This window comes from Pongo abelii, chromosome 15 (genome assembly GCF_028885655.2).
Source record: "Pongo abelii isolate AG06213 chromosome 15, NHGRI_mPonAbe1-v2.0_pri, whole genome shotgun sequence".
In the NCBI taxonomy this organism is placed as follows: Eukaryota; Metazoa; Chordata; class Mammalia; order Primates; family Hominidae; genus Pongo; species Pongo abelii.
The window spans coordinates 85,759,347-85,781,949 of NC_072000.2; the positions used below are offsets into that span (position 1 = coordinate 85,759,347).

The 22,603-nt window shown below is 39.2% G+C and overlaps 1 protein-coding gene across 2 annotated transcripts in view; it reads right to left on the reverse strand.

The window, feature by feature from the left end:
* The window catches only part of SEL1L (SEL1L adaptor subunit of SYVN1 ubiquitin ligase), a 59,668-nt gene that overhangs the window by 20,152 nt on the left and 16,913 nt on the right, over positions 1–22,603 (reverse strand). The window contains exons 4-11 of one of the 2 annotated variants that reach the window (XM_024231741.3): positions 12,501–12,668; positions 10,623–10,728; positions 9,135–9,297; positions 6,037–6,090; positions 5,887–5,946; positions 4,516–4,597; positions 4,004–4,158; positions 1,201–1,257 (exon numbers count right to left, since the gene is read on the reverse strand). In XM_024231741.3, the coding sequence (XP_024087509.1) occupies positions 1,201–1,257; positions 4,004–4,158; positions 4,516–4,597; positions 5,887–5,946; positions 6,037–6,090; positions 9,135–9,297; positions 10,623–10,728; positions 12,501–12,668 (845 nt within the window). The remainder of the gene's footprint in view (positions 1–1,200; positions 1,258–4,003; positions 4,159–4,515; positions 4,598–5,886; positions 5,947–6,036; positions 6,091–9,134; positions 9,298–10,622; positions 10,729–12,500; positions 12,669–22,603) is intronic. The other variant, XM_024231742.3, reaches the window with a different exon arrangement.

The following is a 22,603-nucleotide window of genomic DNA, read 5'->3' on the forward strand; positions in this document are numbered from 1 at the left end:
GTTTCCATCCTAAGTCTACCTGCACCACCTAAGTTTCCCTTGCTGGTTATTTTTCTATAGGTTGACTTCTGAACATTGAAGTTCTTCAGGGCTCAGTTTTGGGCTCCATTCTCACTTTGCATTCTCTAAGCAATCTCATCTACTCCCATAGCTTCACATACCATCAAGATGATGACAACTCCTAAATTTATATTTTCAGCTTCAATCCAGTCTATTCAAGTACCTCTGAACACACTATCCAATGCCTGAACATACCCCTAAAATCTTCTCTCCTTGACCTCAACTTGCTTCTCCTGAGCAGCTCAATTTAAGCAAATGGCAACACCATCTTACTGGTTGCTTTAGGTATCAGCTCCCCTTCACTTATATCCTATCCATCCCTAAGTCCTGTTACATTTACCACCAAATACATCTTGAATCCACTACTATCTTCCATTACCATAGTTCTAGTCCAAGCCACATTCTCTCTCACCTGAACTTCTGCAATATTCCCCTCCCTGATCTGCCTGATTTTATTCTTGCGGTCTTCTAATTCATTTTCTATATTGCAGCCAAAGCTATTGTTTTCAAATCTGAACATGCTGATCTTTGTAGTTCCTTGAAGTGCTGCAGGGATATGCTGATGTGATCAGGAACTGCTTATCTCCGTTCTGTTTCATGTACTATGGGCAGACCAGCCATATTCCTGTAGTATGAGCAGACTAGCCATATTCCTTCCTGTCTCTGGGCCTATGCACATACTGTTCTTTTTGGCCTGGAAGGACGTTATCTCCAGGGTCAATTTAAATGTTTTCTACTTCTCTTTACAGAAGTCTCCCCTGGCAAGTGGTGCCTCCTACCCATTAACCAATTATTGTATCTTTTAAATTTCCTTTGTAAGAATAACCACAATTTATATTTGGTGTGATCATTTAAAAAATATCTAATAGTCCTATTAAAGTTAAAGCTCCAAAAGGTCAAAGACCAAAACTATTTTGTCCAATATTGCATGGTGAATGCCTAGCAGTGAATGGCACATAGAAGGTACTAATATTTGTATTCTTCAGCTTTCTTAGGGGTTGGTTACATCTTGAAAGCTCATTTGTGATGGGTGTTTAAATGACACAAGTTTGATACTGGCATTGACTTAGCAAGAAATACATTGGGAACATCATTTCCTGCTATAACTGAGGTGCAAAGCCCTAGGAACAGGGTAGTTACCTGATGATTCTGTTCTACTCCACGCCCTCCGTGCAGGTGCAGTTGTCCCAGACCAACCTGAAAATGATCACAAACAAGGCAAAAGTAAGTGGTACCATCTGGCACACAATTAAAATCAGACCAACAACAAAGATTTAGTCATAAAATGGTTACAGTTCATGACTCAAAAAACTAAAAGATTTAGTCTTAACTCCTGAAAATGCTATTCTACTTCAACCTAAAAATTTTGGAAAGTAAAAACGTATACTTGTAATTGCAAAGTACCATTTGTGGCCAGGTGTGATGGCTCACACCTGTAACCTCAACACTTTGGGAGGTCGAGGGCGAATCACTTGAGCCCAGGAGTTGAAGAACAACCTGGGCAACATCGCAAAATCCTGTCTCTACAAAAAAATAGGAAAATTAGCCAGGCGTGATAGCATACCCCTGTAGTCCTTGCTACTTGAGAGGCTGAGGTGGGAGGATCACCTGAGCCCAGAGAGGTCAAGGCTGCAGCGAGCTGTGATTGTGCTGCTGTACTCCAGCCTGGGCGACAGAGAGAGATGTTTTCTCAAAAAAACGAAAAATGGGCTAGGCACGATGGCTCATGCCTGTAATCCCAGCACTTTTGGAGGCCGAGGCAGATGGATCTTCTAAGGTCAGGAGTTCAAGACCAGCCTCGCTAACATGGTGAAACTCCATCTCTACTAAAAATACAAAAATTAGCTGGGCCTAGTGGCGGACGTCTGTAATCCCAAATACTTGGGAGGCTGAGGCAGGAGAATTGCTTGAACCTGGGAGGCAGAGGTTAAGGTGTGTGGAGATCATGCCACTGCACTCCATCCTGGGCGACAGAGCAAGACTTCGTCTCAAAAAACAAACAAATGAATAAACAAAACAAAAAACAAAAACACAACGTATCCTACTAAAGTGGAAGTGAAATAAACGCATTTTCACATAAATTAAAACTGAATTTGGGCTAGGTGTGGTGGCTCATGTCTGTAATCCCAGCACTTTGGGAGGCCAAGGCAGGAGGATCACGAGGTCAAGAGATTGAGACCATCCTGGCTAACATGGTGAAACCCCGTCTCTACTAAAAATACAAAAAAATTAGCCAAGCATGGTAGCGGGTGCCTGTAGTCCCAGCTACTCAAGAGGCTGAGGCAGGAGAATGGCGTGAACCTGGGAGGCGGAGCTTGCAGTGAGACGAGATCGCGCCATGGCACTCCAGCCTGGGCCAGAGCAAGACTCTGTCTCAAAAACAAAACAAAACAAAACAAAAAACTGTATTTGTCCCCAGTGAACCTGCTCTAAAGGAAATACAAATGGGTGCTCTTCAGAAGAAGGAAACTTACTAGAAGCTGGGAGATACAGTAAGAAATAAAGCGCTGGCCAGGTGTGGTGGCTCATGCCTGTAATCCCAGCCTTTGGGAGGCTGAGGTGGGCGGGATCACTTAGGCCAGGAGTTCAAGATCAGCCTGGCCAACATGGTGAAACTCCATCTCTACTAAAAATACAAAAATTAGCTGGGTGTGGTGGTGCAAGCCTGCATTCCTAGCTACTTGGGGAGGTTAAGGCACAAGAATCGCTTGAACCCGGGAGGCGGAGGTTGCAGTGAGCCGAGATAGTGGCACTGGGCAACAGAGCAAGGATCTGTCTCAAAAAATAAAAAATAATAAAAAAAAAAATAAAAAGCAATGAAAAGGTAAATTTGAAAATATATGTAAATTAATATGGACTGTACAAAACAACAGTATCTCATGGTACCAAAATATATAAAATCAAACACACACAGAATACTCTGAGATCTCTGTGCTGTCCTGGAAACGGTAAAAGTGCTCATTGTACCAGACTTTGATAAGTCAAGGATGCATGTTGTGATCGCTAGATAACCACTATAAGAGTAGCATCATGCTGGCAGAGGGGAAGAGAGGCAACAGGAAAAAGCACTCAAACTGAAAAAGGGCAAGAAAGGAGAGAAAAGTAAACACAAAAAGCAAGATACACAGAAAGCGAGTAAAACAGAAAATTTTAAGTAAACTAAATTTTACATTAATGTAAAAATGTTTAATTGTACAAGTTTATTATAATTTCTATCAGCTAACATTTAGATCTACCTTTCACCGTGGTTTTTTTTTTCTTAAGACTCCACTGCTAGTCTTAAAACCAACTGTCCTTAATAAGTATCTAACGCTCATCTGTACATGTCCTAAATTAGAAATAATTGCAAACTTAGTGGAATAAAATATAAATGTTAAAGTTCTTTTTATTTTAATATCAAAAGAAGCCACGAAACGTGTGTGTGCACACATGGTACTTTGATGGACATTATACAACTTCCATTAAACGAGCTTACTTCTGTTCTTGACCTTGAGGAAATTATGATTTAAGAGGAGCAAAAGAAACATGAATGGTAAATAGCTCTGAAGAGCATCTGATATCGCAAATATTCCAGGGACTTCTTGTTTAGAGAAAGTGACAGTTTTCATCATTGGTGACTCTAGTAACAGCCTTCATCATCGGTGTTAATGCTGTTCTGTTCAAGCAGTGATTTTTCAATGGCAGTACACGGGAGAGTCACCTGGACAGTTTTAGGAACCCTCAATGCCTCGGCCCCATCCCACGCTAACCCAAATGGAATCTCCTGAGAGTGTGAGACTCTTGGTATTTTTTTTTTAAGGGACTCAGGTGATTCTAATATGTAGTTCATAATTGCTCAGGGCAATGAAAATGTAACTTACAGATATAAATGCTTGCTCCTGTACCCTACAGATTAAAATATACAATGCAGTAAAGATATTTGGTGAGATGTTTAAACACGTACCTGTGCTTGTACATCACCTTTTTCAGCTAGGAACTGGTAATATTGAATCAAATCTTCTTCTAGCATTCCACTGTTCATTCCTGGATTTTCCACTTCATCAGGCAGCCGTATTCTCTGTACTACTGAGCCTCCTGTTAGTGAGATATCACTAGCAACTGAAATACAGGGATAAAATAAGATAGAGGAAAATGAGAACTGTTCCAGAGAGAAGTACAATTCTAGCTGCCAAACGCTGACAAACACAATGTTAAAGGAAACTGTTTTTACAGTAGTCTATATAGATCGCAAATCAGTAATCTATTAATAAATTGAACTTTTTTCACAACATAAATAGAACCTAAAGCAAAATTATATAAAGAAAAAAGTACTTCTGAACCTCAACTAGTTTAAAGATGAGTCCACATAAAAGAGCCATTTATAATACTTCAAACAGAACAATAAAAATAGAAATGTTTAAAGTTAATTCCATTTATTTTTTTTCCCCTAAAAGGTAAAAGGGGAAACATAGATACCATGATTGGCAACAAGACGATAGTGAGTCAGCGCAGATTCACAACTCTGGAGGACGCCGATGCCAGCCCAGTATCTGTAACCCTGTAAAACAACTTCACGTGAGGAGGCAGCAGTTTCACGTACTTCAGTGTCATTCTTCGTGGAAAAAATAAAGCTAAGCACCCAGAATTTTGCTGTAATCTGATCCAAGTATACTAACATCTTATTTATGCTAAGTTTTAGGTTTTGAAGTAATTTATTCAGCAACTTCAACCAGAAGGCCATAGCTAAGTACAAGGAAATAAATAATATAATTCCTAGAGCAATCAAAATAGATGTCATAAACTTTATTTTTGAAGTGTGTGCATTTTACTCATAAGAGAAAAATTATAAGGGCTTTCGCTTAGAACCAGTTTTAATCTTAGACATAATTTTATCAAAAATGAGTTAATCTTCCAAATTAGTAAAGAAAAAGTAACAAATTAGCAAAATAGGGGAAATGAGACTACTGGAAGCAGGCAGTGTCACTAGCAATAAATGACCAGAATAAATGGGAAGACAGCTAATCATGAAGAGTAAAAAACAGAAAGTAGAGCTCTCTGGAGTCATTCTGCACAAATAACTTCATGAACTTTAACAATTCTTAGGGCATTGTTGCAAAATAATGTATAATATTATTTCATGCTCTTTTTGTTTTTTTTTTTTTTGAGACAGAGTCTCACTCTGTCGCCCAGGCTGGAGTGCAGTGGTGCGATCTCGGCTCACTGCAAGCTCCGCCTCTCCCGGGTTCACACCATTCTCCTGCCTCAGCCTCCCGAGTAGCTGGGATTACAAGCACCCGCCACTGCGCCCGGCTAATTTTTTTTTGTATTTTTTTAGTAGAGACGAGGTTTCACCGTGTTAGCCAGGATGGTCTCGATCTCCTGACCTCATGATCCGCCTGCCTTGGCCTCCCAAAGTGCTGGGATTACAGGCGTGAGCCACCGCGCCTGGCCAATATTTCATGTTCTTTTTCTGTAGCCACCATTTACAAAATTTTGAAAAACTAAAGAACATTTTTAAAAATTATGATAATCTAATTTAAAAAATGATTCTGACAATTCCAAATCAGAGAAAATTTAAAAAGAGCCATATATCAGATCTCTCTTTTTAGGGGCAATCAGCCAAACTAATCATTTTAAAGAAAAATTGTGGACTCCACCAATTTTCATTTACATGTAGATTCTATGTGTTATATCCATTAACAAGAATTTGAAGGAAATTCAACTGAATATTTGGTCTTAATTAACACAAGCAAATCTCGATCATGAAAGCTGAAAAAGTTGTGGCCACTATAAACCATAAATTCTTCTGATATTAATATTATTAGCCTTCCACTAAAGTCTACTTACCAAAACCATGTGGGCTATTAGATTGCCCCCAAGAGCTCCAAATGTGTAATATACAAGAGCCTGTGAAAGAACAAAACATGTTTAACTGAACACAGGCACGCATTTATTCAATTCGAATTGTTATACGCAATAAAGTTTTAATAGTATTACCTTTGCCTGACTTGAATTAACACCAAGTCCAGAGGCATAGAGAAAGCCAAGAGCCTGAAATAGATGATAAAAGAAATCTTGCTTTGGTGAAGGTTTATCCAAGACAGACACAGACAGACACAGTTTTATATACTATGAAAAAATGCAAGAGTCTTTAAATGCTAAAAGATTTGAATTCAAGTATGTACAAACATGGATTAAAGAGCCCTGGAAAAGCATTCAGGGTTTTACACATTACACAATTAAATTAAATGTAACATTATTTAAAAAAAATTTTTATTTATTTGTGGCTTTTTTTTTTTTTTTTTGAGACAGGGTCTCACTCTGTCATCCAGGCTGGAGTGCAGTGGCACGATCTTGGCTCACTGCAACCTCCGCCTACTGGGTTCAAGTGGTTCTCCCACCTCAGCCTCCCGAGCAGCTGGGACTATGTAGAGGTGTATGCCACCACGCCCGGCTAGTTTTTGTAATTTTTGGTAGAGACAGGGTTTCACCATGTTGGCCAGGCTGGTCTCCAACTATTGACCTCAAGTGATCCACCCACCTCAGCCTCCCAAACTGCTGAGATTACAGGGGTGAGCCACTGTACCCAGCCACAATTAAATGTAACTTTATTTTTATTAATTTATTTTTTCCGAGACAGAGTCTTGCTCTGTCGCCTAGGCTGGAGTGCAATGGCGCAATCTTGGCTCACTGCAGCTTCTGCCTCCCAGATTCAAGCAAGTCTCCTGCCTCAGCCTCCTGAGTAGCTGGGATTACAGGTGCCGCCACCATGCCCAGCTAATTTTTTTTTTGTATTTTTAGTAGAGACAGGGTTTCACCATGTTGGCCAGGCTGGTCTTGAACTCTTGACCTTGTGATCTGCCCGCCTTGGCCTCCCAAAGTACTGGGATTACAGGCGTGAGCCACCACACCCGGCCAAATGTAACTTTAAACAAGACAAAAAGTTTAGCTTGAGGACAATTTAATATTAACTAGAAAGATAAAGCTGAATACATGTAAACATGACTATCTTTATGAACAGCCATTATGAAGACAACTCCCGTTATAGGTACATCAGCATATTTCTCTATATATGCGGAGAGGAATACACTATGAAAACAGACAAGATATGAATTACCAAGATAAACTATCTCAGATATAAAAAGAGGAGCAAGGGGTCAAGCTGAAGAGGTCAAGGGAGAAAGGCTGCTCTACAATGTTAGAGCACACACGATTTTCTAAAAATAAAAAAAAAAAAAGGAACAAACAATGCCTTGGTGAAGTTCAACCTTTTCAACCCTTTGCCTTCTATGGATCATCCTTGATGATAGGAAAGTATAAGCTAACGTGACAAAGGCAGGTGTGGCAGAGACTGGAGTGCTCACTGAAATCACGAGCTCCTCTACGTTTTCCAGCCTCTGTAGAATCACATGCCTGGGATATGGCTGTCAGGGATGTAAGCCTGAAAACATCCTAATGAATCCTGAGGCTCTCTTCTCACTTCATCATGGCGTGGAAGCCCCATGTAGCAATCAGTGTAGCTACAAAATAGAAACAGCCCATGACCAGGAGTCACTATTCAAAAAAGAATGATGCCAACAGGAGAGCTACATCAAATCTAGCATGAGCAAGAAACAACTCTCTGTAGTGTTAAGCCACTGTGATTTTCGGGTTTTGTCTATTGCATCAACTAGAATTAATTTTCATGGAGAGAGTGCTTTGCAACATATAAAGTGCTGTGGCTTTGTAAGGTTCTAATATTAGAGGGAACTGATGCCTTATAAAGTAAAACCGTTCTTCAGAGCAGAATACCTCTGAAAATAAGAATATATATGTTTTTACATAAACTGATTCACGCAAAGAAGAGAAAAAGCTTTGAAAACAAAGGGGAGCAATTAAGATATAATCTGTTTATAATAAAATACCGAGGAAAGAGCTGCAGAATTGTTAGGTATTCAATTCTAAGAAAACAACTGTTATGACTCCTGTTACTGTTTATACAGTTTGAAAACAGACTTTCCTTGTGATTAGATATTTCATTTATCTTTAAGCAAGTCTCACAGCTTGAATAAGCTTGAATTATTGAAGGAATTTTAAATAAATATGATGGCCCCCTAAATCCAGGTGTCAATCTTAGCATTATTAATGGGGAAACAACCAGATATGTTATCAACTGATGTGATACAATGTAGAATACAGAACATCCCTTGTAATGTAGTCTAGCCAAAAATATTTTACTTGTGTTCATCAGCCTTTAGCTGTAACATCCTATTGACAGGAAATACAGGTGATGAAGAAACAAACTAAAAGCCACCATGAAAACAAACTGAGGTAGGATATTCTGCAGAAAAACTGGCCCTATCTCTAATATAGACAAAAAAGGCATTGGGGTATACTAGATAACAACCAAATGTAAGGTAGAGGCCTGGATTGAATACCGGTTTGGACAAAACAGGTATAAAGAAAATTTTTGGGTTCAACATCATATAAACATAGTGTGGGTATTATATGACTTAAAATGTGCTGGGATGAAAAGGTGAAGTTCCAGAACAATAGACAGTGATATCTCATTTTAATAAAAATATCGTGTATATATACACAAAGAGAAAGATCTATTATAGAAAGATATGCATGCACACTAATATATTATTACTCATATTTGGGTGGTACATATGTGATGTGTACTTCTTAGTTTTGTTAGTTTGTATTTCTAGTTTCCTATAATGGACATGTACTGCTTCTGTAATAAAATACTTTTTTAAAAAAACACCAAGATTAACATGAGCTGCAACATCTGAACTTTGGAAAAATGCAATGGTGAGTAATTTCAGATAAAAAGTAATTATCTTCATATTTCATTCTCTACAGATCTAATTTGGAAAAGTACAAATGTAATTGTGGCAAGGCACAACTGTAAAAATGTCTTCCATGACCATAAATGTTCCCAGACTAAGGAAAAAAGACTATCCAAGAAGACTGATAAAATGGTCAGCCACAAAATTGGTATTTATCTTCCAGTCTGACTTTTTAAAAGAAGTCAGGACATAGAGAGTAAACTGCTTTTAAAACTAACAAGTGTTACATGCAGAGAGATTCTTCACTGAGAATGTACTTACAGTCTGTCCCTTGGGAGAGCCTTCCTCAGTCAGCTTCTCAAACATCTCTCTCGCTGCCTGGATATTCTGTGGCAAGTAATCACCAAATAAAAGAGCATATGACACTCTCTCCAGGGCTTTGGTATGGTTCATGCTTGCTGCCTTTTGAAGATACCGATATGCTCTTTAAATGTAAACAATTAAAAACCGAATTAGTAATGTTTTGAAACTGCCATTAAGTTTTTTTGATCTACTAAAATGCAACATAAATAATTTCCTTATGTTACAAAACCCCTTTGATCTTTTTTTTTGAGATGGAGTTTCACTCTTGTTGTCCCAGCTGGAGTGCAATGGCATAATCTTGGTTCACTGCAACCTCCACCTCCCAGGTTCAAGCAATTCTCTTCCCTCAGCCTCCCGAGTAGCTGAGATTACAGGCGTGCGCCACTGCGCCTGGCTAATTTTGTATTTTTAGTAGAGACAGGGTTTCACCATGTTGGTCAGGCTGGTCTCGAACTCCTGGCCACCTCGGCCTCCGGAAGTGCTGGGATTACAGGCGTGAGCCACTGCGCCTAGCCACGCCCTTTGATAATCTTATTTCTATTCAGTCATATTACTTACTTATGTAAAAAACATCCCATTTTTTTAATTTTAATTTTTTTTTGAGATGGTCTTCCTCTGTTGCCCAGGCTGGAGTGCAGTGGTGTGTCACAGCTCACCGCCGCCTCTCTACCTTCCAAGTTCAAGTGATCCTCCTACCTCAGCCTCCCAAGTAGCAAGGACCACAGTGTGCACCATCATGCCTGGCTAATTTTTAAATTTATTTTTAGACAGGGTTGCACTATGCTGCCCAGATTGGCTAGCTCTTTTGTTTTTCATATAAGGTACCAGTTCTCCCTGTTATCCTAATATCTTGAAATAGTCTAATTATACTAACAGTAATTCTAAAAACTTCTATTAAAAAAAGTTAACCAGATTTGTAAAAAGAGAATATGATGGTGTCAGTATATGATCTAATAATAACTATTGCAATTTTCTTTTCAAATCTTTGCAGACTATAAAAATGTCAGCTGAAATTAAAAGGACATAAGATGTTACGAGATAATCACTTGTTCTGTTTTTTCCAAGCACAAATTCCTAAATTCCAGTCAAAAATTACAAAGCAAAAACAAAAAAAGTACTTGACAACAATTCTTTTTGTTTTATGTCATTCTGAATTCTAAATAGTATATGCATGCTTGGTTCTTAGAAACTACTACAACTTGAGTCAATCATTGCCATCTTACTCACTGTTTGTTACTGTAACCAGTATAACAATTTTACCTTAACAAACTAAAGTGTGGTAAAAGCAATGCTATTAATGCCTATAAGTCATATTACGTTTTCTTGTAATGGAACTTAAAAAAATCTTCTGTGTCTCTGGCAGTGCATTTTTTAAAGAATGTAGTTGCTATTTGTCTCAGTAATGGCCTGTCATGGGGGAAAAGTGGACTTAGCAGTGCTACCTACTCTCTTTTTTGGCTTTTCTTATTGCTTCCATTAAGGATTTTCATTCCAGTTTGATACATCATTTCTGCTTCCTGCATCTGCCGTCTCTTAGCAGCCTCTTCTTCAGCTAAAAACAAAATGTCAGATGCATTTAAATGGATTTTCATTCTACATCAATTATCAACCATCAGTATTCTTTCTTTTGGGCAGTCATACAAACAAAATGAATGATCTTTCACTATTCCCAAATACGATTCTAAAAACACTTAAGTGTGGCCTTTACATGACACAAGATAAAACTTAAAAAAATATATATATATACACACATATATAAAATTCATTGAAATCACTTTCTTATAGAAATACCAATACCAAGCCACTCTTAGAGGGTACTTTTCTGTTAGTAATGCTACCTTTTTAAATATAATTCAACTAAAATTTCAGATTATATGTGATATGGTTTGGATCAGTGTCTCCACCAAATCTCACATTGAATTGTAATCCCTGGTGATTACAATCTCTCTCACCTGTAAGGCCTGGTGAGAGGCAACTAGATCATAGGGATGGTTTCTCATGAATGGTTTAGCACCATCCCCTTGGTGCTGTTCTTGTGATAGTAAGTTCTCACGAGATCTGGTCATTTGAAAGTATGTGGCACCTTGCTCCTCACCATCTCTCTTGTTCCTGCTCCCACCATATGAGACGGCTGCATCTCACATGGTAAGTTTCCCGAGGCCTCCCCAGAAGCCAAGCAGATGCCAGCATCATGCTTCCTGTACAGCTTGCAGAACTGTGAGCCAATTAAGCCTCCTTTATTAATAAATTTCCCAGTCTCAGGTATTTCCTTACAGCAGTGTGAGAATGGACTAATACAATGTGCCAAGGTCAGCTAAAATAAGGTCAAGACATAAGAACACAGTAGTCAGAAAAATACTGTTGGTGTCAAAGGACATTTTAGTTCTATTGGAAATACTGTATATCTTTACAAGGTGAAAATATTTGATTAACTATATAATACAAATTAGTAAAAAATTGATTTTTATTAAATATAGAAACTGATTTAATGTTCAAGTTCACCAATTTTTCAAACTGATATAACACCGAAAATCACAGAACTGTTATAGATTTTTCAAAAGTTATTTTGCTACTGTAAGAACTCATCAAAAGAAACATATATCATTAGAACCAGTGTTTATAAAAACAGAAGCAAATTCTTCTTATAATATAAAAAAATTCTGGTGCTTTAACTGGAGTACCCAGTCACGCTGGCCTACATCTAAAGATGGACTATATTTGATGTGCTCTTTTAGGACTGCCCAAATATTCTATAACAGCCATTATTTTTTAAAAAATTGGTATTTAAGGGGTTATGTTCAAGATTTTCTGTTTTTTCATAGTTAGAAAGTTTTTCCTGAAAATAGCTTTCCTTAGAAGTCAGCATCTTTATAATGACATTTATACTAAAGATGGTTAAATATACTGTATTTGTCAAATGTTACCTTGGCATAGCATATTTCACCTTCAGTATTTTTAAAAAGTTATTTATTTTTCTTGTAATCACTATTAACCTTCTCCATAATGCCCCAGTTTCCTTTACTGCCCCCAAAAAGTTTTATGTTAAATAATTTACCAGCCTGCCTGAAGGGTTTAACAAAACAACCTGTGTATACCAATGGAAAACCATCTCTAAATAAAATGTGAGTGTGACTTGAGTGACAGCCTGAAAATAAATACACCATGTGTTTCCCACTCTTAAAGTCCACTCTTTAAGGCTGTAACGACATCAGCAACGCTGGCCATTTCTGATCAATGTGGAAAAGGATGGCTAGAAAAAGGCCTTAAAAACATTGCCCTAGACACAAAGCAATGCAGATCTGCCTTCTACTGAGCAATACTTACTTTCACAAAAGCCCCACTTTTCATCTGCTTTGTAGTCATAGGTTGTAGCACACCACAGTCTGCCATCTTCCCTCCCATCTGATGTACATTCATCATACTCCTTATCTAGGAAAAGAAAAGGGAAGTGGCAGGGCTCCCCATGTGCTGTGCCTTCAATGGCGGTCAAAGCTGGAATGACAAGAAATAAAAATCTAAACATGAACAACACCTCTGGTATTCATGGATTCAATGCCATCAATTTTGGCTATCAGAATTTGAAACAAAGATTCATGACGCCTGATTTGTAACTGGGAACATAAAAGGGCTAGCAATGATTTTGATTACAGAGGACTTGGTTTAGTCAATTTAGTGAGCATGGCTAGCTGACTACTTAGCATCTGTGTCTAGGTTAGACTTTCTGAAGTTCCTGATATATAACCTTAGAATATTAAAGGTCTACTGTAAAACTCCTGCCCAAAAAGTAAGCAAAAAACAAGGAAAAATGCAAGTGAATCAGTTCTACTGCTCAGCACAGCTCTCCTTGTTTCTGAATGCCGTTAAGTCAATTTCTTCAGTAATACAGAGTTACATAGGGCAAATGCTCCCCCCAAGGCAAAGTTAACCACTCACACGCTCCTCTGCAATCCTGTGACATTTTATTAGAGTACTTATCACATGTATGGAAGTTACTTCTTTACCATACTCTAGTTCCCATTGGACTTTGAGCTTGTTAAGGGTAGAGACTGCATCTGTAATTTCTTCTATAAATTATTTATGAGTATCTCTTAGGTGTTGAAAATTATGGTAAGTGCTAGAAATGAGGTGGATTAGAGATCTTTGCTACACACAACTTCTGCCTATCCAGGAAGAGAGAGATTAAGCAAATGTGTGATGGATGCTATGGAAAGGAAAGCCTCCCCTCTCAGGAACTGAGGTTTCAATTGAACCTGAAGGGCGTGCAGGAGTAGCAGCGAATGAAAGGCTCAGGGGTGGGGTGGGTAGGAGTACTCAAACAGATAGGTGCTAAGGTGACAAGAATCAAATGAGTGGCAAAGTGGACAACAGAAGAGGCTAAAGCAGCATGAGGAAGCTAGACTGGGGAAGACCTTACATGTCTTAATAAGGAGTTTGAACTTTTATCCTGAGAACAATGGAAACTCACTGAAAAGTTTTGCGTAGGAGTGACATGCTCACATTTATTAAAAGAGTGGAAAGTATGTAAAAAGTAAGGCTGGATGCAAGGTGACTAGTTTAAAGGTTGTAACAGTAGTCTGAAAAGCAATGGTAGCCCGGAGAGGGGAATAGAATGGAAAATGTGGATGTACTCAAGTGATGCTAAGGAGGTAGATATGGTACCACTTTCTAGATGTGTGGATAAGAGGAAAGTTGAGTCAAGGAAGACACCCAGGTGCTTTAGGGGTACATAGATGGCTGCCCTTACTAAGACACAAAATTCTAAAGGAGGAGTAGGTTACTGGGTAGGTACTGCTACATTCAAGGTGGCTACTAAAAAAACAAACAAAAAACAAAGAAAAAACCCACAAAAAAAAAACAAACCAGCAAAAACAAAAAATCACAAGTGAAAATGTCTTAAACATGTTTCAGTCGTAGCTAAAAAAAAAAAATTCTCCAGTACACAGATAACACTTGAATTCAAGGGTATGTATGCATAAGAATGCTGCATGAGAGGTATATGAGAAGACCAGAGGTCCAGGACTAAGCCTAAAACCATACACAGTAGGTATGAGCCCATGTCAACTTCCACTGGTTGCTTTTACATGGAGAATTTAATTGGGTAGCAGAGCTCGGTCATGAAGGGTATAAGTTCTGGGGTTAGAACATTTGATGCAAACCCTACCACTTATTAGCTGTGCACTTTGAGCAAATTATTTAATCTCTTAAGATTACTTAGAGATAACTTCCTTATCTCCAAATAGGAATAACAGTCCTTATTGCATCGGGTTGTTTGCAAAGACTGACTGAGATAATACACGTAAAGGACTCATTATGGTGCCTATCACTTTAGGTAATATGAGTCCAAGACATGACAGCTGCTATTATTATTATGGGCACCCCTGCTCTGAAGGCTAGAAAGTATCCCTTCTTTCTTTGCAGTGTAAAAAAAGACATAGCCTATGATACTAATTTAAAAAATATTTTCAATAAGCTATGAAAGACAAAATGAATTTCAAATGGTTTACACCAAGTAAATGTTATTCATCATCCTGGTAATAAGAGGCAAATAACTTTTTCACCTTTGCTTTGTCTATGTTTTAAAGAAAGGATCTCTAATGCAATGTATAGGCAAGGAATCCTTTAGCAACAACTTCAGAGGAGTCATTCTGACTACAGAATTTGGAAAGGACATCCCTATACACTGCTACTAGATCCAAATCTGCCTCTGCTTTAGAAAGACAGTGTCTGAGAGCCAGGCATGGTGGCTCACGCCTGTAATTCCCAGCACTTTGGGAGGCTGAGGTGGGCGGATCACTTGAACCCAGGAGTTCGAGACCAGTCTGGGCAACATGGTGAAACTCTGTCTCTACTAAAAACTCAAAAAATTAGCTGGGTGTGGCAGTGGACGCCTGTAGTCTCAGCTACTGGGGAGGCTAAGGCAGGAGGATCACTTGAACCTGGGAGGTGGAGGTTGCAGTGAACCGAGAAAGCGTCTGTAGAACTGCAGTTTATAAACCTGAATTTCAAATTAAATAGCAATTGATGGTTTAAAAGAATTAATACTTCTATGATAATAGAAATCTTTGTCTTAAAAACAAATAGCTTATCATAGGAATTTTAGTTTGCCAAAACTTATATTTTCTAAATGTTTCAAATATATGAAATAATTCCCTTTCATGTGATGAACTATACGACAGAAAAGAAACTGGGGAGAGTAAAAAATTTTTTGACAACAAAAGGTTTTCATCTACTGCTGATTCGGCACTGACATAAGGAGGAAGAATCCCCAGGAGGCACTTGCTTCATCAATTTAGTCAAAACTGCAACCTGTCAAAATAATTCATTAGTGAGTTACTACAAAGAAAATTTGTTTCTCTCAGCTACATTCTCCAAGGAAAATCACAATATGGAAAGTGTTACTACCTTTTAAACTTGTTTTAAAATCTTCTGAAGGTTATTGATTGGGACTCCCTAGTTTCAAATTGATTATCTCAAACAGAAACTCCTCACAATAGTTTTAATTTCAGTTAATTGTCTTTCTATGGAGAAATCCTGCAATAATTTCAAAGTCATCCTTTTAAAAACCTCCAAAAGAAGAGTATCAATTTTAAAAACAAGGTAATCACTGCTCCGGTATAATGAAGCTGACAGGTTATGCAATTTAAACTAGCAATAACCAGTAATCAAATCTGACACCATGAAAGGGAAAAATGGGTTCTCAGTTCTGCAGCTTCATGTAAAAATTCACATTTTCTAGATAATGAATCATATTTTGCCTCTGCAATTAATGACACAGTATCCCAATCTATTTAGACCTCAAGAGGAAGATATTTATATTACAGAACTTATTGTAATAATGAACAGAATGCTTTACACTTCAACTAGTAGAAATCTGCTCTTGCAAAGTCAATTAAAATCAGTCAAGAAAGTAAGAAAAAGTAAAAAGCAAAACAAAACTGAAAATATGCAGTGTTGGCCAGAGGATGGGTAAATGGGCACTTTCATACTCTTAGCAAGTGTATGGATTAATACAATCTCTTCAAGAGGGGCATTTGGTAATATTTATTAGAATGGAAAGGTCCATATCTTCAGATCCAGCTTTTCTACTTCCAGGATGTTTACTTAAAAAAATGCTCCCATAGTGCAGCACACCAACATGGCACATGTATACATATGTAACAAACCTGCACGTTGTGCACATGTACCCTAAAACTTAAAGTATAATAATAATAAAATTAAAAAAAAATGCTCCCATAAACAAAGAGATTATGTACAAGAGAATACTTGTTCAGTATCCTAATTTTAAAAACATAAAACCAAATGAACTCAAAGATCTACTGATAGGAAACTGGGTAAATACACTATGGGGCAGCCATTAAACGAAAACCAGGGCATCGTCAACATGGAAGGAATTAAAGGTCCCTAGAGAGTAGTGGAGCCAGGGAAGAGGATCAAAGGCTGAGTCCTGAGGCAAGCTGATGTTTCAAGATCAGACAAATTCTAAGGAACCAGCAGCCAACTGAAGAAAGTATCTTCAGGGAAAAGAATACTAGTGAGGGGTTAAGATGAGGATCAGGAACTGACCAGGTATTCAGCAATTAGAATGTGACTAGTGGAGAAGAGTAGATTTAGTAGTCTGGAGGAGGCTCAAGCCTTGCTGGAGCTGGATTAGAGAACAGGAAGAGAGAAAGGGAAATCAGTGATTATAGAGAACCCTTTCAAAGAATTATGCTATAAAGGGGAGTAGAGGAGTGGGATGGTTGCTGGAGGGGGACTAAGAGACACAAGGTTTTTGTTTTTAACAGATAAGATATTACAGTATGCTTGAACATTGAAGGAAAGAATCCAAGAGATAAAAAAGGTAAACATAGCTAGAATGCTGATCTCTCTCTCTCTCTCTCTCTCTCTGTCTGTCTCTCTCTCTCTCTATATATATATAGAATTAAAGGCTAGGGGAATATAAGCACATCTTTTTCTCACTTTAAACTGTACAATCAAAACAAAAAACTAAAAAGTTAATTGCTTGATCTATACAGATAAACACAAATAATTTAGCTTCACAAATTTCTCATTTTAAGAACTTTTACAGTTTACATAGGTGATCTTTAAATAAGAAAATTCTCTATTTAATCATGCTGTCTCTCTGAAACAATCTGGTACTTCCAAACATAGAGTACTAAGTAGCATATGAATCAAATGTACCTGTAGTCAAAGATAGCTGAGAAACAATTATTTAATGTTAAAAAGCTAACAACCTCAAGACAACTGTCATAATGTTCATCAATTTTAGTAAACACCAAGATAAAAGCTCAACCGAGCAAACAATTGTTACCAAAAAAAATCTCCCAAGGACTAAGAACAAAGCACCAGTACATACGGTTTAAAGGAAACAAAGTACTTGACTTAAAGTAAGTGATATAGGCCAAATGATACAGGCAATATTTTACTGTTGTCTGGGAATATGCTATAGTAATATTTTGGGGGAAATACCAATGGTATGTAAATTTGCTACGGACTGCTTTCACCAAAAGTTGAAAACTGCTAAATAAGGTCTAGAAACTATCTTTGTAAATAAACACACACTATACGAAGAAAGCCACCGCTTTACAGATTAAAATGTATTTTTCAGAAGATATATTCATATGTAGAATGAACAAAACATTAAGATCAGGGTTCATACAAAGCTCAGCTCTTTCTGTGAGAAGCAACTAATCACTTTAAAATACAAAGAGAGAGCAGCACAATCACTCGCCCATGTGACCAGAATAAAGTGGCAAACTTCATATTAATCAGGTGACAGGCACTGTCAAAAACCATCCAGAGTAAAACTTGCTCAGGAAAGCTGCTATTTAAGAACAGTGGGTTTCTCTAAACAATGGCTTTAAAGACAGGTGAGTTTTCAAAGCTGTGGTGTGGCTGGGATCTACAAGGATGGTCTCCTAAAGGAGTTTCCTTGCACAAATAATTTGCTTGTAAAACCAAATCAAACCAAAGAAACAACAATAACAAAAAAAAGCCTTTTCATGAAAGTCAGGACCTGTTGCAGGCAACTGCCTATTCTTCTATCTTCTGTTTAATATGATTGCTAGGTTAAAGGTCGTTCCTTCCCTGCCATCCCCACTTAAGCAACAATGAAGTAGAAATGCCATTCTATTGCTCAACAACTTGCTTCAGAATCCAATTTTAAGCAAGATGTAGTCAGTTTAAACTCAGTTCCTTTTATGCCATTTGAAATAGACCAAGATGCTGATTACTCTATTTTTCTTTTTTAAGGCTATAAGGATGTGTTTAGTGCAGAGACAAACACTAAGAAAGTACACAAAATTAAAGAAAAATCACAGTTATCTTTACCTATCACTTCAAGTTACTTCTGTCTAGAGGTAATGACAGTGAAAAAAGAAGTTCTGGACCTTTTTCATTTGCAAACTTATTTTTACAAATGGCTTCTTTTCACATAAAGGATTTGTGATGGTTAATTTTGTGTGTCAACTTGGCTGGGCCATAGTGCCCAGATATTGAGTATATCATTGTTCTGGAAGTTTCTATGAAGGTGATTTTTGGATGAAATTATTTAAATTGGTGGACTTTGAGTAAAGCAGATTATCCTCCATGATGTGGGCAGGCCTCACCCAATCAGTTGAAGGACTGAGCAGAATGAAGACTGAACCCTATAAGGAAGAAATTCCCCAAGCAAATGGCCTTTGGTTCTGTTTCTCTGGAGAACTGTGACTAATACAGGATCATACTAACTGAACTACTTTTCAATAGGACATTTTTTTGCTTAACATATCATTGACATTCTTGTAGGTGGCAGACAGGGCAGACTGCCTCATTACTGATTCTGAACCACTTCCCCAGGTGATAGTTTCAGAATTCTCCTAGTGTCTTCTGAAAATGCTTCTGCTCTTCTGATGCAGGCAACACTTCTTCTTGAGGACCCAGGCCCTGAAGGTGCAGCCACTATCAGATTTGACCACATGGAACAAACATGAGGATGAAGCCAGTCTACTGAGGAGCTGAACAGGAAGAAAGAGAGAGCTGGAGTCTCTGATGGCACAAGTCCTGAACGGCCTATCTGTGAGTTCTAGTTACATGAGCCAAATAAACCTCTGGTTCTGCCATTGTCTGATGGATTTTTTTATTTACAACAAAACACGTTCCTTTTAAAATGGCTATGAGTATTCTATAATAGGGAATACCACAATGTAATCATTCTCCTTATGATGGCCATTTAATTATTCATTCATGATCAACAAATGTTTATTGAGATGATATGCAGAAAACAGTTAGCACAGCAAGCCTGACTAGTTACCTTTTGAAAGACCGCTTACGTGGCCCTCAGCTGCTATCTATGAACTTAGATTTTGGAAGGGTTCCCACTGAGAGGTGAAGCCAGCTGGGCTTCTGGGTCAGGTGGGGACTTGGAGAACTTTTCTGTCTAGCTAAAGGATTGTAAATACACCAATCAGCACTCTGTGTCTAGCTGAAGGTTTGTACATGCACCCATCAGTGCTCTGTGTCTAGCTAAAGGTTTGTAAATGCACCAATCAGCACTCTGTAAAACGGACCAATCAGCTCTCTGTAAAATGGACCAATCAGCACTCTGTAAAATGGACCAATCAGCAGGACGTGGGCAGGGCCAAATAAGGGAATAAAAGCTGGCCACCAGAGCCAGCAGCGGCAACCCCCTCGGGTCCGCTTCCACACTGTGGAAGCTTTGTTCTTTCGCTCTTCACAATAAATCTTGTTGCTGCTCACTCTTTGGGTCCACACTACCTTTATGAGCTCTAACACTCACTGCGAAGGTCTGTGGCTTCACTCCTGAAGTCAGTGAAACCACGAACCCACAGGAGGAACAAACAACTCCAGAAGCGCCACCTTTAAGAACTGTAACACTCACCGTGAGGGTCCGTGGCTTCATTCTTGAAGTCAGTGAGACCAAGAACCCACTAGAAGGAATAAATTCTGGAAACATTTTGGCGCCCATGAACGGACAATCACCAAGCAGTGAGTACCATCAGACTCCTTTCGTTTGCTATTCTGCCCTATTTTTCCTTGGAATTCGGGGGCTAAATACCAGCACCTGTTGGCCAGTTAAAAGTGATTAGTGTGGCCGCTGGACTAAAGACACGGATGTCAGGCTTTCTGGGAAAGAGCTCTCTAACCACCTCCAACTCTTCGGAGTTGGGAGCATTGGTTTGCCTGGAACCAGCTACCGCTTTCCCTGTACTTCTGGGCTGAGTCGAGGGTCGACAGAGAGGAAAGCCATTCAGCTCCGGGGTCCCGACAACAAGTTGGTTGACCCTGCGGCCATGAGCAGAACTCTCAAAGTCACGTCGCCCAAGCAAGACTCGCCCATCTATCCTATCTATCCTGACCTTTGCCTCCTGGGTCCTAATGCTTGTCAGACAAACTTCCTCTCACCTCTCTTCTCTGAGGCTAGTCCCGCTTCTAAAACCACTCCCTGTCTCTGGTGCTTTTCTAGTTTCTCCTATGAGAATGATTTCTAGTATATACTACAGGACTCTATTCCCTTCTTTAGGCATCTGGGCTCACTAATCAGAAAGACACAATTTTTGCCCAAAGCCCCATCGGGGTGGGGGACTATCTTATCTGGAATTTTAGGATCCCTCCTCAGGCTAGCAGGCCTAACAAAAGCTATTCCTGAAGCTAGGATATGGGGAGCCTCAGAAATGATATCCTTCCTATTCAAGTGAGGACAAAAGGCATCACTCTTCCAACTCTGGAGATCCCTCCCCTCGCTTAGGGTATGGCCCTCTACTTCATTTTCGGGGCATAACATCTTTATAGGACATGGGTAAAGTCCTACTACTAACAGGAGAATGCTTAGGACTCTAACAGGTTTTCAAGAATGCGTTGTTAAGGGTCACTAAATCGATTTTTCTCGGTCCTCTTTGTGGCCTAGGAGTACAGGCAAGGGTGCAGGTTTTTGAGAACGCATTGGTAAGGGCCACTAAATCCGACCTTCCTTGGTCCTCTTTGTGGTCTAGGAGGAAAACCAGTGTTTCTGCTGCTTTGGCAGTGAGCGCAACTATTCTGATCAGGAGGATCCAGGGACCCTTGTGGGTTCTTGGGCAGGGAGAGAAACAAACAAACCAAAACCGTGGGTGGTTTTGTCTTTCAGATGGGAAACAGGCATCAATAGGCTCACCCTTGAAATGCATCCTAAGCCATTGGGACCAATTTGACCCACAAACCCTGAAAAAGAGGCAGCTCATTTTTTTCTGCACTATGGCCTGGCCCCAATATTCCCTCTGATGGGGAAAAATGGTCACCTGAGGGAAGTATCAATTACAATACTATCCTGCAGCTTGACCTTTTCTGGAAGAGGGAAGGCAAATGGAGTGAAATACCTTATATCCAAACTTTCTTTTCATTGAAGGAGAATCCACAACTATGCAAAGCTTACAATTTACATCCCACAGGAGGACCTCTCAGCTTACCTCCATATCCTAGCCTCCCTATAGCTCCCCTTCCTATTAATGATAAGCCTCCTCTAATCTCCCCTGACCAGAAGGAAACAAGCAAAGAAATCTCCAAAGGACCACAACCGCCCACCCCCCCCCAGGCTATTGGTTATGTCCCCTTCAAGCTGTAGGGGGAGGGGAATTTGGCCCAACCTGGGTACATGTCCCCTCTTCCCTCTCTGATTTAAAGCAGATCAAGGCAGACCTGTGGAAGCTTTCAGATGATCCTGATAGGTATACAGATGTCCTACAGGGTCTAGGGCAAACCTTCGATCTCACTTGGAGAGATGTTATGTTATTGTTAGATCAAACCCTGGCCTTTAATGAAAAGAATGCAGCTTTAGCTGCAGCCCTAGAGTTTGGAGATACCTGGTATCTTAGTCAAGTAAATGATAGACTGACAGCCGAAGAAAGGGACAAATTCCCTACACATCAGCAAGCTGCCCCAGTATGGATCCCCACTGGGATCTAGACTCAGATCATGGGGACTGGAGTCATAAACATCTGCTGACCTGTGTTCTAGAAGGACTAAGGAGAGTTAGGAAAAAGCCCATGAATTATTCAATGATGCCCACCATAACTCAGGGAAAGGAAGAAAATCCTTCCGCCTTCCTCAAGAGGCCTTAAGAGAACATACTCCCCTGTCACCCAACTCACTCGAGGGTCAACTGATTCTAAAGGGTAAGTTTATTACCCAATCAGCCACAGATATCAGAAGAAAGCTCCAAAAGCAAGCCCTGGGCCCTGAACAAAATCTGGAGGCATTATTAAACCTGGCAACCTTGGTGTTCTATAATAGGGACCAAGAGGAACAGGCCGAAAAGGAAAAGTGAGATCAGAGAAAGGCCACAGCCTTGGTCATGGCCCTCAGACAAACCTTGGTGGTTCAAAGAGGACAGAAAATGGAGCAGGCCAATCACCTGGTGGGGCTTGTTATCAGTGTGGTTTGCAAGGACACTT